The sequence below is a fragment of the Phyllostomus hastatus genome, unplaced genomic scaffold (assembly GCF_019186645.2).
Source record: "Phyllostomus hastatus isolate PE091 unplaced genomic scaffold, TTU_PhHast_1.1 phas_contig_62, whole genome shotgun sequence".
Taxonomy (NCBI): Eukaryota; Metazoa; Chordata; class Mammalia; order Chiroptera; family Phyllostomidae; genus Phyllostomus; species Phyllostomus hastatus.
The window spans coordinates 18,535,479-18,552,201 of NW_025333921.1; the positions used below are offsets into that span (position 1 = coordinate 18,535,479).

General features: G+C 49.2%; 1 protein-coding gene across 1 annotated transcript in view; it reads left to right on the forward strand.

Annotated features, from left to right (window-relative positions):
* CCDC33 (coiled-coil domain containing 33) overlaps positions 1 to 16,723 on the forward strand; it is a 90,005-nt gene that overhangs the window by 38,911 nt on the left and 34,371 nt on the right. Inside the window, exon 11 of the mRNA XM_045848472.1 lies at positions 9,971 to 10,165. Coding sequence (XP_045704428.1) covers positions 9,971 to 10,165 — 195 coding nt within the window. The remainder of the gene's footprint in view (positions 1 to 9,970; positions 10,166 to 16,723) is intronic.

Consider the following 16,723-nt stretch of genomic DNA (forward strand, 5'->3'; position numbering starts at 1 on the left):
CAGAAAGAAGCAGGTGGGTCTTTGATACCATGCTGCTCTGGTGTTTTAATTCAAACCACCAAAACTCTCTCAGGTGACCTGCCCAGAGTGGGGACAAGTGGCTATTTAGCAAATGTGGAGGGAAGAGCAGGACATAGGATGCTGGTTTTGATTAATTTTTGTGCTAGCTTTGATGAATTTTTATGAGTTTCTTCGAAAGGCACACATGACAACCACAGGCTGGTTCTCCGAGAAGCCCCAACACAAGCCTGCCTCTACTTCCTCACACACACAGCTGCCAGGGAGGCCCCGTGTCCAGGGCAGCACAGCACCCTCCTCGCTGGCCCTGTTCCATGCAAGGTCCTGCTCCCATCCCGAGACTCCAGCTCTGAAAACACTACCATAAAAACAATGATGGGTCCAGAGAAAGAGACCATTTCCCTTCTCACAACCTCACACCATCCCTGCCTATCTTCCTTCCACCCCGAGCCCCTACTGTCCCTGTCCTCCCACTCTCCCAGGCCAGATGGCAGAAAACAGGAACAGTCTATCCCTCCCCCAGCTCACAGATACCCTTCCTTCAGCCCTCTCAGATTCCAGGTCCAAGTTAACCCAAAGGAAGCTGGCAAAAGGCCACACTTTTCCAGGGCCAGCCTGGCCCTTGGCTCACAGATGTTCGAGCAGGGCTCACCATCACACCATAAGAGGCTCCTGCCTGTTTTTCACAGTGCCTGAACCCCTCCCAGTAGTGCTCCATACCTTGGGGACAAATATTGTTCAGTACGATAATCAGTCTCTTGGTTATCACACAACTCCCCACCCCATGTTCCCTACCTCAAGGAGGGAGTTTGACACGCCCCTAAAAACATAGTTCTAAAGACTCTACTTGCTTACTTATTGTGACAGGGAGCTCATTACCTTCCAGAATGCCCTCTCCAGCCTCTGTCAGCAACCTTGCAAACCTCTTTCTTCTGTATCTCTCCAGCTTCCTCCCTGTGACCCTACCTTTCCCTTCCTGAGGCCAGCTCTAGAGAAGTCAGCTCCCATGCCCACATCAACTCTACTGTTGCCTGCAGAGTTGTCATGTCATCTCCGGCCTGCCTCTCCTGCCTCTGACTGATCTTTGTCATGCTTGGTTTCTGCTTCTCATCCTCTTGGCTGTTTCCTCTTAACAAGGTTCTTCTTAGGTGTTCCCCTAAAACTGTGGGGCTGGATCAACATTGGAGGATAAAATAAGACCATCACCCCCTTTCTCCAAATACATACCCCCTTGGCTGTGGGGTCCATTTGGAGCCTGTGGGTCCAGTCTGGCATGTGAGACACTGTCAGGCAGCACATCTTTACCTTGCACTTCTGCTGCTCTATTTTGAGCTTAGGCGACGATACCCTTCCATATAGTCCACCTTCTTTTTTAAAGTATATTTTATTTATTATGCTATTACAGTTGTCCCTTTTCTTATCCCCTTTATCCCCCTCTGCCCTGCACCCTCTATCCAGCAAAGCTATCATTTAGAATGGAAGGGCAGATAAAGTGCATCCCAGATAAGGTCAAGTTAAAGGAGTTCACCATCACCAAGCCCTTATTATATGAAATGTTATAGAGATTTACCTAAGAAAAAGAAGACAATCAAAACTATGAACATTAAAATGACAACAAACTCACAACTATCAACCACTGCTATTCTACCTTCATCTCAGCCCTTTGTCTGGGCTTGAGATCATTCTGGACCCTGATTTTTTTTTAAGATTTTCTTTCTTTATTTATTTTCAGAGAGAGAGGAAGGGGGAGAAAGAGAGGAAGAGAAACATTAATGTGTGGTTGCTTCTCACATGCCCCCAACTAGAGTCCTGGCCCACAATCCAGACATGTGCCCTGATGAGAATCAAACCTGTGACCCTTTGGTTCACAGGCCAGTGCTCAATCCACTGAGCCACACCAGCCAGGGTGGGCCCTGATTTTATTATATATAACATTCACAATCCCACCTCCATCCCCACCCCAGGTCATCTGTAGATGCAATCTGGACACTTTCAGTACTGTGATGTACACTAAAAAGTGTGCACCCTTACATCTGAGTCTGAATCCTGGATCTTCCACTCAATCTTAGCTACCTTGAGTTTTACTTTCCTCTTCTACAGAAGGAAACTGTGACTCCCACCAGCCAGGAATGTAGTGAACATTGAGTGAAGGAACACGTGTGAGTGCTCATCACAGTGTCTTACAGGCACTCAGTGAGGCGAGTGTTCACCCAAGTTTCTGACAAACATGCTGAACTTATCAGGGATGAGGACAGGGATCCTGAGGGAGAGTAGCAGTGGAGCCCTGCTAACCTTTGGCACCCACCCCTCATGACAGCCACTTGACCAGAGTCACATTTATTAGGACATCAGGGGACTGGTCAGGTGCTGAAGATAAACATCACTAGCACCACATTGGTCTCACAGCAATTCTTTAGGGAATGAAGAAATGGAAGAGACAATCACCTCTCTAGGGACAGACTTGCTGAAGGGCAGTGTGCTCTGCCATGAGCTGGGGGCTGTGGAGGAGATGCAGAAACTAAAGGCCTGCTTTCTGGCCTGAGAGCATTCTGAATGCTTGGCAGGTCTGGAGCAAAAGTTATACTGCAGGCTTATGCCAAATGTTTCACCAACCACAAGATCCTGTGTTGTTTTGAGAATGTGAACCTGTGAATCCCAGCCCACAGATGCAGTATGTTGGGTTAGGATGCAAGGATGGCTAAGGAAACTGGCCTGCTCTGCTTGCCCATGAGCCTAATGCATAATTGGTGGATTGAAGAAGGGTGGGGGGGGGGGGAAGGGAGATGGTGCCAGTGGGGTGGGCAAAAGCTTCCAGACCAAGCTTCTCAGAAAGTGGGAGATGTGCCTGGGTTTCTCCTCATGTCACAATCAGACTACTGTAGCCTAGACCTCCCTTCAGCCAAACCAGATGAACACCTGCTTCAGCCAAGGTCATTAAGGCATAAATTCCTTGATCATTTATTATATTCCTAACCTGTGCTAAGCAGTAAAGCAACCCCATAGATCATCACCACCTATCTTGCTAAGGGTTCTAGTTGAGGCAGGTGCATTGAGCATCCAAAAGTCAGGGAAAAGTCATAGACAAGCATGGTGAGCTCTGCCTCAAAGAGTGGCTTGGAAATTGACAAGGGAAGGTGCTTCAGGTGGAGGAAACCACAAGTACAAAGCCATGGAGGCATGACAGTGTCTGGAGTGCATGTGACATAGGGAAGCTGTTGTGGGCAGTGATACTGGAGAGTTAGGTGGGGCCAGGATTTTGGAGGGCCTGCATGTCAGGGTACAGGTTTTAGACTTTCTCATAAAGTGATAGGAAGCTAAGGAAAGTCTTTGAGCAGTAGTAGGCTATGATCTGACCTATATGTTGGAAGAATCTCTCTGGATGTAAATATGAGAACACAAGGGTAAAGATTAAATGCAGAAAGATCATGTTTCAGGGTCACAAGAGTGAGCCCACAGCCTATCCACTGAGCCATAGGCAAGGCTTTAATATTAAAATCCCTGCCAGAGATTTTTAAGTTCTTATCACTGGCTCCCCACCCCTGACTTTACAACTTGCTTCTAGATTAACCTTCTGACACCATTTTCTGAAGAATGAATCATGGCCCTAGTGAGGATTAACACTTGGGTCTTTCTTGGCTGGGAGACAGACTCAGAGCTTCAAACCTCATTGTGGCCACAAGACAATGCAGGATGCTATAAATGAGGCTTGCAATGTGCAGGAGAGGCAACAAGCCCTCCTGAAGGGGCCTGTTGCCTGAGCCTTGCTTTCAGCTGAAGAGATAAGAACCTACAACTTCTGCCACAGGAAATGACAAAGCAGTAACTGATCAGGGAGCCTCTGCAGGAGACTCATTATGGCGCTTGCCAGCGGGCGAGACACCCTTATCAGGGAGAAAATTGCATCAGACCCCCTGAATTACTAGCATTTGGAAGCAGGTTCCTTAGGATGCACTTTGTTAGATACCTAATAGCTGGGGTGAGGGGAGGGGGTGATAGAGGAGGGCAGAGCCCAAAGCTGGTGTGGCAAGGGACAAATGTCTTTGTTAAACAGAATTTGTCAGTTTCCGCTCCTGGCTCCCTGGGGAGGGTTCAGGACCAGCTAATTGAATTAGGAGCAGTGCACTCCAGCGGGAAGGCTCAGGGCGGGGTGAGAGGCAAGCAGTCGGGTAGGAGGACACTTTCAGCACCAAGGACAGCAGCTGCAACCTGGCTTGTCTAATTGCCAGGGCAAGCTGGAACTGTTGCATTTTGCATGATTCCTTAGGGATCTAAGGGATGGCGTGGGTAGGGGAGAAGCAGACAATATAAGCGGAGGGGGGAGGACAGGTAACCCCAAAGTCCTTGAGCTTGGGATGCTACTGGCCTGGTTCGTCTCAACAGACCCTTCTGCAGGCAGCAGTGAGCTGAGGGCTGAGAGGCATAAAGACAGGGTGTGCCCCCTCCCCACCATGGCCCTCATGTTTTGTGGGACAGCTGGTGCAGCAGCATGAGGAGTGGCGGGCTGAGCTACGAGTCTGAACCAGTGTGTGGCTGTGCATCACTTTGAGCTCTCAAAGTAGGTCTCTAATCACAGCCCTAATGAAGCAAGACATGCTGCAGCCATGGAGCCACAGAGCGAGGGGCCACTTGTCAGTCCCAAGCTGCCTCGGCAGGCAGGGTAGGGTCTGCCAAGCAGACACACAAGTAAGCAGGCTTGTGGGGTGGGCCAGTAGCCCCCACTCCCATCCCTACCTGGAGGAAGAGGGAGAGCCAGGCAAGGCTGGGCCTCAGTAGTTATCCCCCATCTTCCACCTTGACTCACCAGTGCCAGCAGGCTGGCCCCTCCCTTTAGCCCTAAAAAAGCTTTTTTCCCATAAGGAGCAAGGAGGGGAGGGTACAATCCCCTTCCCAAAACAGGGCAGGTTGAAGTCTGGAGAGTTAAGAAATGGGACTGTTAGGGAGAATTTAGGCACTTTATGAGTCACTGTGGGCTTTTTTTCCTGGTGCCCCTTGCCTCACATGACAAGATCAACTGCCTCTGATCTTCCCTGTCGGGTGTATGTATACTATGTAGAGGCCTAAATACTTTTCTACAAAAGTTACCCACCCATCTTGCCTCAACCCCCAGGCCACAATGGGTCCCAGAAAAGTTGATTGGAAATGTAGGCAGGAGACCTGCAGTGGTGTGGTGGGGTGGGGTGGGGAGGTGCTGGCATAAGCAGATATGAGAGCAGATACAGGGCCAGCCATGGAGCCTTCAGCACAGTACAGAGCCAGAGTTGGCAGAGGTACAGGAAAAGCGTGTAGGGGTCAGAGGGCATGGAATGGGCAGAATAGACTGGAGTCCATAGATACTCTGCTTGTCCTTCCCTCCTTCTCCAAATACCCCTGCTCACCTGAGGCTGATGGGTGAAGGCACTGGACTGGACTGGGGTCAGTCTCATTTTTATGTTATCTTTGTGATGGAATTAAATGAATTATACACAATGAATTTCAAGATCAACATAAAAGAACCTGGTAAATGTCCAGCTCTAGTCAGGAGCCCAGTAAATGTCAGCTCTGAATCACTGACCCAGCTGGTGCCAAGGCTACCACACAGGGTCTATGTCAAGGAGACGGGCTGTGGGGGAGGGGACTTCCTCAGCATTGTGTCTCTGCCTTCAGAATGGATGGGGCACCTCCGGAGACCTCTCCCTTTATTTCATTACTTCTACTTCCTTCTCTAACAGGATTAGATGGCAGTCTATGAAATCCAGGGCATCAAAATTGGCTTGCTGCCTGGAAATGAGAAGAAATGTCATTATGGGTCCTGAATCAGCATCTCACCCCAGCCCCAGAGGCCACCTTGTCAATGAGGAGTTAATCTTTGCCCTGGGTGGTTCCTCTTTCCTTCATTCTCTCTTGCATCCATCCATCCATCCAATACACATTCTGTTGTCCTCTGCAGCCAATCTGGTGTTCAGCTGTTCTGAACAGGACAGAGATATGGTACTTCTTCTTGTCTAAAATAGGCAGTCCAAAATCCCCAAGCCATCTGACTCAGATGCTACACAGAGACAATGGATGTGTTCAGTGAGGAGACTTTGAGTGAATCTTGCCCTCTCTGAACCACAGCTACTGAGAAAGCAGGTGAGGAAGACACCCAGGCCTAGTGCCCAGGGACAGAGCAGGCCCAGAAGTCTTGGTTTTACTGTGCAGTAGGCGCCATAGTCAGCCCCAGGGTCACTTGAGCTTCATTCTTCCCATTCCAAGAGTCTGTATAGAGCTACTTTCTCTTTGGAATTATTTATCCTTGTACCCATTTGACAAGGGGAAAATGAAGACAGGCTGGACTGGATACCTGTCTACCTCTGTGATAATCCCTTACTCTACCAGCATGTGTTAATGAGTTTCTGCACACAAAATTTTATTTTTAAATGGCAGAAAGGAATAATTATTTAAAGGCTCCCAGTGGTAAAGCGAAGGGCTCTTGTCCAAATTCATCAATTCATTGTTCTCCACCAAATTCATATGGTGGATTTTCATATAAAATATCCACTTTTCACTCTGTTAGTTCAAGGTCAGACGTCTACACACTTCGAACCCTGAACACATCTGTCCTGGTTGGCACTGTGCCCATTCTTCTATTTACCTCTAGAAAAACACTCTAGACAGTGGCATTTCATCTGCTGTGTGGCTTAGACAGAACTCCATCAGCTGATAGAGGGTGGAAGTAAGTCACTTTTGAGGTCCCTACAAACTTGATATTGCATAATTCTTTGAACAACGGGCACTTTTTAGGGCTAACTATGGATTTACAACAGAGTTTTAAAGCAACCTCTCCCCAGAGAGAACATAAGACATGTCCCTGAGTCCAAGAACTTAAAGTTCTGTTAGAAAAACAAAAATTGAGACTCTGGCCAAGATGGAGGCATAGGTAGACACACTGTGCCTCCTCGCACAATCAAGAGAAGTACAACAATTTAAAAACAAACAAACAAAAAAAACAATCAGAACTGGCAGAAAATCAAACTGTATGGAAGTCTGACAACCAAAGAGTTAAAAAAGACACATTCATCCAGACCGGTAGGAGGGGCAGGGTTGGGCAGCCTGGGTAGAGAGGACTCACAGCAAGGCAGTGGACTGTGGAGTGGAGTGCATCGTGCAAGGCGGCAGCTGGTGGTTCCCACATTTGCACACAGATAAACCAGGTGAAACCAGGGAGCAGGATGGACCACACAATCCAGGGCTCCAGCAAAGGGAAATAATGCCTCAAACCACTGATTGAAAACACCTGAGGGGGTTGAGGTGGCAGCAGGAGAAACTCCCAGCCTCACAGGAGAGTTTTTGTTGGAGAGACCAACAGGGTCCTAGAATATGTACAAACACACTCACCTAGGAATCAGCACCAGAAGGGCCCTATTTGCTTGTGGGAAGTGGGGGAAGTGACTGAAATACAGCAGAAAGTGGAGCAAGCGCCAGTGTTCCCTCTCAGACCCCTGCCCCACATACAGCATCACAACACAGTGACATGGTTGCCCTGCCCTGGTGAACACCTAAGGCTCCGCCCCTCACTATGTAACAAGCGTGTCAAGACAAAAAAAAAAGTGGCCCAAGTGAAAGAGCAGATCAAAGCTCCAGAAAAAAATACAACTAAGCAACAAAGAGATAGCCAACCTATCAGATGCACAGTTCAAAACACTGGTTATCAGGATGCTCACAGAATTGGTTGAACTTGATCGCAAATTAGATGAAAAAAATGAAGGCTATGCTAAGTGAAATAAAGAAAAATGCACATGGAACCAAAAGTGATGGGAAGGAAACTGGGACTCAAATCAATGGAGTGGACCAGAAGGAAGAAAGAAACATCCAACCAGAAAAGAATGAAGAAACAGGAATTCAAAAAAATGAGGAGAGGCTTAGGAATCTCCAGGACATCTTTAAACGTTCCAACGTCCAAATTATAGGGGTACCAGAAGGAGAAGAGAAAGAGCAACAAGTGGAAAACTTATTTGAACAAATAATAAAGGAGAACTCCCCCAATCTGGCAAAGGAAATAGACTTCCAGGAAGTCCAAGAAGCTCAGAAAGTCCCAAAGAAGTTGGACCCAAGAAGAAACACACCAAGGCACATCATCATTACATTAGCCAAGATTAAAATGAAGGTGAGAATCCTAGAAGCAGCAAGAGATAAGGAGACAGTCACCTACAAAGGAGTTCCCATCAGACTGTCAGCTGATTTCTCAAAAGAGACCTTGCAGACAAGAAGGGGCTGGAAAAAGTATTCCAAGTCATGAAAGGCAAGGACCTACCTCCAAGATTGCTGTATCCAGCAAAGCTTTCATTTAGAATGGAAAGGCAGATAAAGTGCTTCTCAGATAAGGTCAAGTTAAAGGAGTCCATCCTCACCAAGCCGTTATTATACGAAATGTTAAAGGGACTTAGCTAAGAAAAAGAAGATAAAAAACATGTATAGTAAAATGACAGCAAACTCACAATTATTAACAACCACACCAAAAACAAAAAGAAACTAAGCAAACAACTAGAACAGGAACAGAACCACAGAAATGAAGATCACATGGAGGGTTATCAACAGGGGAGTGGGAGGAGGAGAGAGGGGAAAAGGTACAGAGAATAAGTAGCATAGATTGTAGGTAGAAAATAGACAGGGGGAAAGTAAGAATAGTATGGTAAATTTAGAAGCCAAAGAACTTACAAGTATGACCCATGGACATGAACTAAGGAGGGGAATGTGGGTGGGAGAGGGTGTACAGGGTGGACGGAAGTGAATGGGGGAAAATGGGACAACTGTAATAGCATAATCAATAAAATATATTTTTAAAAAAGAGAAAAATAGCAAATAAACCTGGTGTTATAGACCAATGTAAGCAGAGGGAGCCAGTGGCCAGGCTGGAAGAATCCAGAAAAGCTTTGCACAAGTGTGAGTAGAGGCCGCTGGGCTTCCAGGGCTAGTATTTGAATGGGTTCAAATTCTAGACAAGCAGAGATGAGAGTTACAAGTCATGTCCAGGAAGGAGAATAGGAGAAAGAGGACCTTCAAAGAAAGGGGAGAGAAGGGGTGATAAGAGGAAAGAATGACAGAGGAGATAAAATGGAGAATAAGTCCACACAGCAAAGAGCATCACAAGAGTGTAGAGGTTTTAGAAGCTGTAGTTACTGCATTGAGTATGAAAGTCATAAGTGGCATAGTTTATTGTTTCAGAAACACACACACACATACCACCCTGGCTGCTGTGACAGTGGATTGAGCCCTGGCCTGGGAACCAAAGGGTCACCAGTTCAATTTCCAGTCTAGAGCACATGCCTGGGGTGCAGGCCAGGTCCCCAGTAGGGGGCATGTGAGAGGCAACCACACATTGATGTTTCTCTCCCTCTCCTTCTCCTCTCTAAAAATAAATAAATAAAATATTTTTAAAAATGTTTATTGAGCCCCTACAATGAGGCAGACATAGCAGATATACAAGGTCCTTGCTTGCATGTAACTTATATTCTAATGTTGGAAACAGAGGGAGGAGGCAGACAGTAAACAACTAAACATATTTTTTGAAAGTTAATTTTCTGGTAGAGTAAGTACTACAAATCCAGTAAAATGGTATAATGTGAAGAGAGAGTATATTGGAGGAGGGGTTACTTTAGTTGGGATGGTCCTCTATCTCAAAGAGCAGAGCCTCTCTGAGAAAATCACGTTTTCGCTGAGACCTGAGTGAAGAGAAGGGAACAGCTATGTAAAAACCCACGAGGCACTCCATGTAGAGGGAACAGCAGATGCATAGGCCGTGAGGTGGGAAAGAGCTTTACTTGTTAGAGAAATGTCAAGGACAGGGTGGTTAGGGCCGAGTATGCAAGAGGGCAGGAGGTAGACAGGAGCCAGGCATGCAGGGCCTCCTGAACCATGAGCAGGAGAGGCCTGGGGTGTGGAAGGTGCAGTTATGGTAAGGAGCACAGAGAAATTTCTCTGCACCTTCTCTTCCCAGAGGCCAGAAAACTTCTTAACACCAAACAACAGCAAGGTTCTGCCCATCCTGCACCCTCAGATCTTAGATGAGAAGCTGAGTTCTAACCGTGAGTCCAGGTCCAAGGCCACAGTGAGCCCCAGGATGAACTCCAGCACATCCACCTGTCAGGAAGAAGAGGAAGAGCCTCGGAGGCCTCTGATGTCCCATGAAACGGTGAGTGTCTTCCGCTCTGGGCAAGGGGGGTAAAGCAGCAAGGGGTGATCTGAAAGAGGCTTCACTGCCCCTGTGGGCCTGGTTCACTCCTCAGGTGGCAAGTAGACCTCCCCTCGGCCTCATTTTATGAGTTACTGCAAATGTAAACTTGTGGAAGCTGTGGATTCTTTATCTTACAGAGTTTCTTTATCTTTTGAATTGAATGCCCATATGATTTTTTTCAAAACAAACCTTGCAACACTTATATGAGCTGGTTCCATTTACTCAAGTAATCTCAACTCAGAACTTCCTCAGGAGCACATCCACTAGATAATGGGAAGCCCCCCAAGAGATTAGTTTTGGCTTCTAAAAGAGGAAATTGAGTCTTGAAGAAAAGAGGACACTGTCTTTGTGCACAGAGTCTGTGACCTTGGCTGTGAGGGCTGGCATGGCTTTCTGTTGCCAGTTGACCAAATCCTGGGAAAGGACCGGTGAAGGTGGCTGAAATTGTGTCTTAACCTGGGGAGGGGTCAGTCCTGGGTCCTGGCCCCTTGCTGCAGAGAGCTAGAGTGCAGGCCACCAAAAAGATGGTCCAGTCAAAGTCCCTAGCACCACCCCGATGACCAGGGGTGAATTCAAGTGTGGCATCCTTCCATCTTCCACAGTGGCTCTCATGGGGATCCCTGTTCAGAAGATCCTGAGAAAAGGCCTGAGCCAAGGCCTCTGGCCAATACGGAAGCCCCAGGCTTTCTTCTTTCAAGATCTGTCCCTGTCCACTAGCAGCCTCTTCTCTTCCCCTATCACTTCTGTACCTTTCTGGAACATGTCCCATTGGATGAATAGGAAGGGTTGCTATTTACTGGGTGTACCCAGAGTGTTCCCACAGGAAGTGCCCCTGCCCACCCCAATGCAGGATTCTCCCTGGCAGGTGCCAGAGCAGTCCCCCACCACCTCCTACACTCCTTCCTCTCACCTCTGCTCCTCAGGAAAGCCGCTGTCTGTCCTGAGCTTCCAGCTTAGACAGCTTGGAAATAAAGATTCAGACTTTGTCTTTGGAGATTTGGGGTGGTATGAATAAACCTACAGTTAGTCCTGATCTTTTCTAAAGTGTTCAACTGTTATCAGCGAGACAGTGAGAACTTGGTTCCTGCCTTCTTGAAGGAAAGATTTTAGTCAAGAGACAAAGTGCACTAAAGCAAGCAAGCATTTATTGGCTACAGCAAAAGTGCACTCAGATGGGATGATTATTACAACTTGGGACAGTGAAACAAGGAAGGGCTTAGCATAGAAGAAATGACAGGAGAGCCCAGGCTCAGCTGCTTAGCTCACAGAGAAGTTAGAGAAAAGGGGGCTTTGTAGACAGGTTCAGGAGGTTAGCCCAAGACAAGCTACCACTGCCCATTGCTCCCCTGGTTGCAAGTCTCATGGGGTCCCTCATAGTTTAAAAGATGCACTCCTGTGGCAGGAGGAGATGGGGAAAGGAAAGGCATGGGCATGCTTCCAGGAGGGAGAGTGAATGCTGGGTCCTTTGTCCAGAGGGTTTTTATTTTCCTCTTGCAGGTGGGAAATTTGGGGGAGGATTTTATCAGAATATTCACCAGCTTTCCAGGCATGTCCTTTCAGGGTCTTGTTCTCCACTGATTGGTTGGCACCAAGGCAGAGGGGGGCATTAGTCATCACAGCTGGTCCTAAGGCAGCCATGGCATCACCTGTCTTGTTTCACTGCTTTTCTGGGCCTCTGGGGCTGAAATACAACTAAGGCCTACATGTTATCCCTAGGGAGGAAAGGTCAGGGGGTCCAAACGGCATGACCAGTGATATGAAAGGTCAGGGGTTCTAAACCACATGACCAGTGATATGCTGGGGAGGACAGGTTACCCTGGGGGCAAGGTCCATGTTTCCCCAGTTTTGCCTCTTACCAGGCACCTGGGAGTTTTCACCCTGCTCATCTTCTGTACCTGGCCATTGTCCTTATTCTGCTCATGTCTGTCTAATTGCCTATCACAAAACCATAAGAGATGGGATGAGACTGCACCTTTAAAAGTCAAGGTTAGCCATGAGAAGCAATTGTTTTTAAGCAAGAGGTTGAATAACCATCGTGAGTGACAGAGGGGAGGAGGCGAAATAAGTGGCCCAAGAGCACTACAACAGGATTCTGTGAGTCTCTGAGTGCAAACAAGGGGCTCAGGGCTGCCCCACACCCACAGACTGTCAGAGGTGTGAGTGGGTCTAGATGGAGCGCTTACTCAAGCATGCCCTCGCTAAACACCACCCTAACACAACTGTCAATGGGCTGGTCCCTCTAAGCTCCTCTTGCTGGGCACCTGGCGAGGCCGCAAGCTCTGCCTGCTCCCCCTGGTTTGCTGTTGGGTTAGGTGCACTCAGACACCACCATTCAGCATTATTTCGTCAATATGGTGCAAGTCTCCCATCCTGAATGTCCCACTGGGGTCAGGGTCCCACGGGTGTGATCTGAAGCGAAGTGTAGGGCCTGGGCAGAGCTACAAGAAGGCTTCAGTTTCCCTCTGAACAGCTCAGGAAGTCTTTTGAAATAAGTGGGCTTTAAGTGGGTTAAAGAATGAAAGTCATTCTGAACATGACAGCTCTCCAAACATTAACAACTTAAAGGCATCCTCCTTCAGCCCCAGACACCCCACCCCAGCCCACCTGAGGCTGGGCCACGCAATATCCGCACACACACAGCAGGGAAGAGCAGGTGAGTGAGGGGCTCCATGCTGTGTGCAGACAGCCTGGTTCTATTCACACAGAGCTTATACAACCCCCGCCATTTTCCTGGTTCCCCAGTCCTCGGCAGCTGTATCAGCAATCCTCTAACCAGCCAGAAAACCAGAACCCCCACCCCTGCCAGGTGCCCACCTCTGTCCAGCTGTGCAGGGAGTGAGGAAGGGGAATGCTGAGGCGAGAAGAAGCCAAGGCCCTGAGCTCTGGGAGTTCTCCAGCCAGCAGGAGTGAGCCACACCCAGGGAGACGGGGTGGGTCGGGGAGAGGAACGAAGTGACGCAGAGCAGGCACATACAAACATTGGTGAGGGATGGATGGCAAAGGGGCATGGCCAAAACAGGGTATCTTCTTACGTGTCACACCCACCCAGCATTGTTGGGCACACCTGGTGAGACCTCAGTGAAGAGAGCGAAGAGCAAGGAAGTCTTCATGGAGGAGGAAGGCTATGCTTTGGATAAACAGACAGAAGTACTCAGTTGCTATTCAAAAAGTCTGTGCTCAGTGTTGCTCTGAATGCAGAAATTCCAGCAGACGATCTCCCCTCCTCTCTCTGGTCCTCCCCTCGTCTCTCCCCCACCCCCTTTCTATTTCTGTCTCTCCCTGCTTCTGTCTTTCTCTAGTTATCTCCGTTTCTTCCTGATTTTCTGGTTTTCTCTCTTGACTCCCTCTGTTTTCCTCCCTCCTTTCCTCTGCTGCTCAGAGATTTGTGGCAGGCCAGAGGCCCTCATACCAGAGATGAATAATTGACAAGGGTTGTTTAAAGATTCAGTGGAGTTTCTCCAACCTCCCCACACTGGAATAACTCATTTCTTTCTTTGAAAGCCTCTCCCTCCTCCCTCAATCTCTCCCCCTCCTCCCTCTATCTCTCCCCCTCTAGTCCCACATCTACCCCCCTCTGAGCATAAGGCTTTTGTTTCCCTTCCTTCAGAATGATATCTCAATCCCTCAGTTTCTCTGTTTTTAAGATTTATTTATTTTTAGACAGAGGGGAAGGGAGAGAGAAAGAGAGGGAGAGAAACATCAATGTGTGGTTGCCTCTCACTCACCTCCTGCTGGGGACCTGGCCTGCAACTTAGGCACGTGCCCTGACTGGGAATTGAACTGGTGACCCTTTGGTTCCCAGGCCAGCACTCAATCCACTCAGCCACACTAACCAGTGCTGATCCCTCAGTTTCTTTGTGTCCACTTCCCCAACTGCCCCATTCCATTTAACCTACTCTTACGTAAATTGACTTTGGGTCCTTTGGACACCATTTCTGAGAGAAGGGGAAAGAGAGAGAAGAAGAGGGAGAAGGAGGAGAGGGGGAGGGAGAAAAAGGAAGGGAAAGGAGAAGAGAAGGGAGAGAGAAAATGAGGGCACCTCATTCCAGGTGAAGAGAGGAAGGCAGGCCACAGAAGCTATGCTCCTCCCAGGTCACACAGCAGAGGAGACAGGAGCTGGGGCCACAGGAGGGCAGGCCCTCTAGCCCAGGGACCACTTCCTTCCCAGGTGAGCAGAGAGGTGCTGACTCTGCCACAGCTCCCCAGGTAGCCTGGAGCACTTTTACCCCCGAGCCTTGATTTTTCCATCTGTAACACAAGATGTTACAGGATATTACCTGCCCTATCTGCTTCTCAGGGTCAAATGCAACAGGTGTGGGGCCTACAGAAAGGGCTGGCAGTGTAGCAGTGACCCTATGAGCCTGGTCCCATGTGTCTGGCATGGCTATAAGGTGACCAACAGTTTTTGTTTGCCCAGGACTGAGGGGTGCAACAGTGCAAATCAGGATGCAGCTCACCCTACATAGTGTGGGATCTCCCCTGCCCCAGCACTGCTCCATTCAAGATTGCCACACCCTTGGGCCCCTCTGCGCACATAGCCACAGGGTACAAACCTTCTGCTCACCAGCCCAGCTCCACTCTGTCCTCTGCACTCATCAGCTCCTTGGAGTGACCGTGAACTCCCTTCCCCTTTCGGGGGCCCCAGTATCTTCCTCTGTCAGTAGAGGAGGTTGGAGCAGATGATCCCCAGTCCCCTGGGGCTCCTTTGCCATGACCAGGGCCTTTGTTCTGGCCCCAGGCCCCCACCCAGAATGAGGTCTGCAGACTGGTGAGGCTGAGGCTTAGACTCAGTCTTGGTTCCCTTGGTACCACCCAGGGCAGGTGATGAGTCTGAGCAGGAGCCACCTGCAGCACCAGCAGCACCAGCAGCAGTCACCTGAGTATGGACACTACCCCCATCGCCAGCCAGTAGTAGCAAGAACATCAGTGCAGAGTGACAGCATCACAAGGCCCTAGAGCCTGGGCCTGGCTCCCACAAGCCATAGTGACACACAGCCCAACCTGGAAGGCAGCTCACCTGGATCCTGAGAGTTCAAGGGTTTTGGAGGGGTAGAGAAGACACAACAGAAACAGGGCAAGGCAGAGACAAAGAAAACACAGTCACCTACCTAGTGCCCACCTCAACAACCTCCAATCAGATGCCCCTGACTCAGCACCCCTCCAGACCACTCACACCAGCCACCAGCTGTGCTCCTGAAACATACGCTTACCTATCCCACCTGCTTCAACACACCAGGCTCTGTAGCCCTGACTCCACTGCCCAGGCTTGTGGTCCCACTTTGCCAGGTCAGTCTTCTGTCTCAGTCACCTCTACAAGCTCCCCTAATCTGTCCACCTGGCTGCAAGGCCCACCTAAGGACAGGTGTTCATCAGACACGACACATCACACCCTGCCCCTCCTGGGCCCCACTCCTGCAGGGAGGGGGGTTCTCAGCCCTCCTCCACTTCTCTGCTGCACTCTGGCAGCCCCCGAATTGTAAGCCCTGGGGGCAGGGGGAGACTCTAAAATAAGTCTTGTGAGGTTGCAACAGTCACAACTCCTGGTCTCTGCTGAGAACCCTCAAGATGGGGAGCTCTGCTCCTCTTCCTCTCCCCACTTCATTCTTTTCTTTCTCCTACAAGCTCCTCCAGAGAGAGAGAAAAAATGCTTACCAAGCATTTGAGAAAGGAAGGGAGGGAGGGAGAAAGAAATAGGATTCACCCTAGTGTGTCCCTGTTTTCTCCCCCTGCAGGCCCCTCCTGCCACCCCTCTCATCCATGTGGCCCTAGCAAGTTTGAGCCCATGTTTAACATTCAAGAGGCGTGTACCCTTAGATAGATCACTCCCTCTCTCTGGGCCTGTCTCCTCACTATAAACTGGTGGGAATACCTCCCCTCTTGAGGCTGCGAGGATTAACAAGAAGTGGATGCAGCAGCTTGGAAACTATGAAAGGCTGTCCCCTTTCCAGGAGGCTTATTAATAGTCACTATGTTCATGGGGCCCTTCCAGACAGAATAGTAGGGAAGAAGCACAAATCACCAGGCCTCCCCTCTGACCCCCTCTCTACAGAGCTGTTCTCTTCCCCAGCCATCCCCAGAATCTCCCTGGTGAGCTGTTCTCCTCCTCCATCCATCACCTGGGACTAAAGAGATTAATAAACGAGACTCATAACTCAGCTGCTGGGGTGTAGCAGATATTTACGGCTGCTTTTCAATTTGCAGAGATTAAGTGTTTGTCGATTTATTGTCTCTTGATGTGTGTGTGCGCCAGTGGTTGGGCAAGGCCCCCTGTAGGCCAACCCCTCCCCCACTCCATACTCTGCCTGGTGGGCTCACCACCCCCACACTTCTCCACCCCCACCCAGTCCCAGGAGTCTGGTGGGGAGCCATTGGCCACTGCAGTGGGCTTATCTTCCTGACCAACTTGACCAGAGAGGCAAGTGGCCCAGGAAAGGGCCCCAAGGCCCATGGAGCGAGGTATTAGCGAGGATGGGAGGGGATCCATCCTTAGCTGATTTAGGGGGCCCTTTCTGAGCC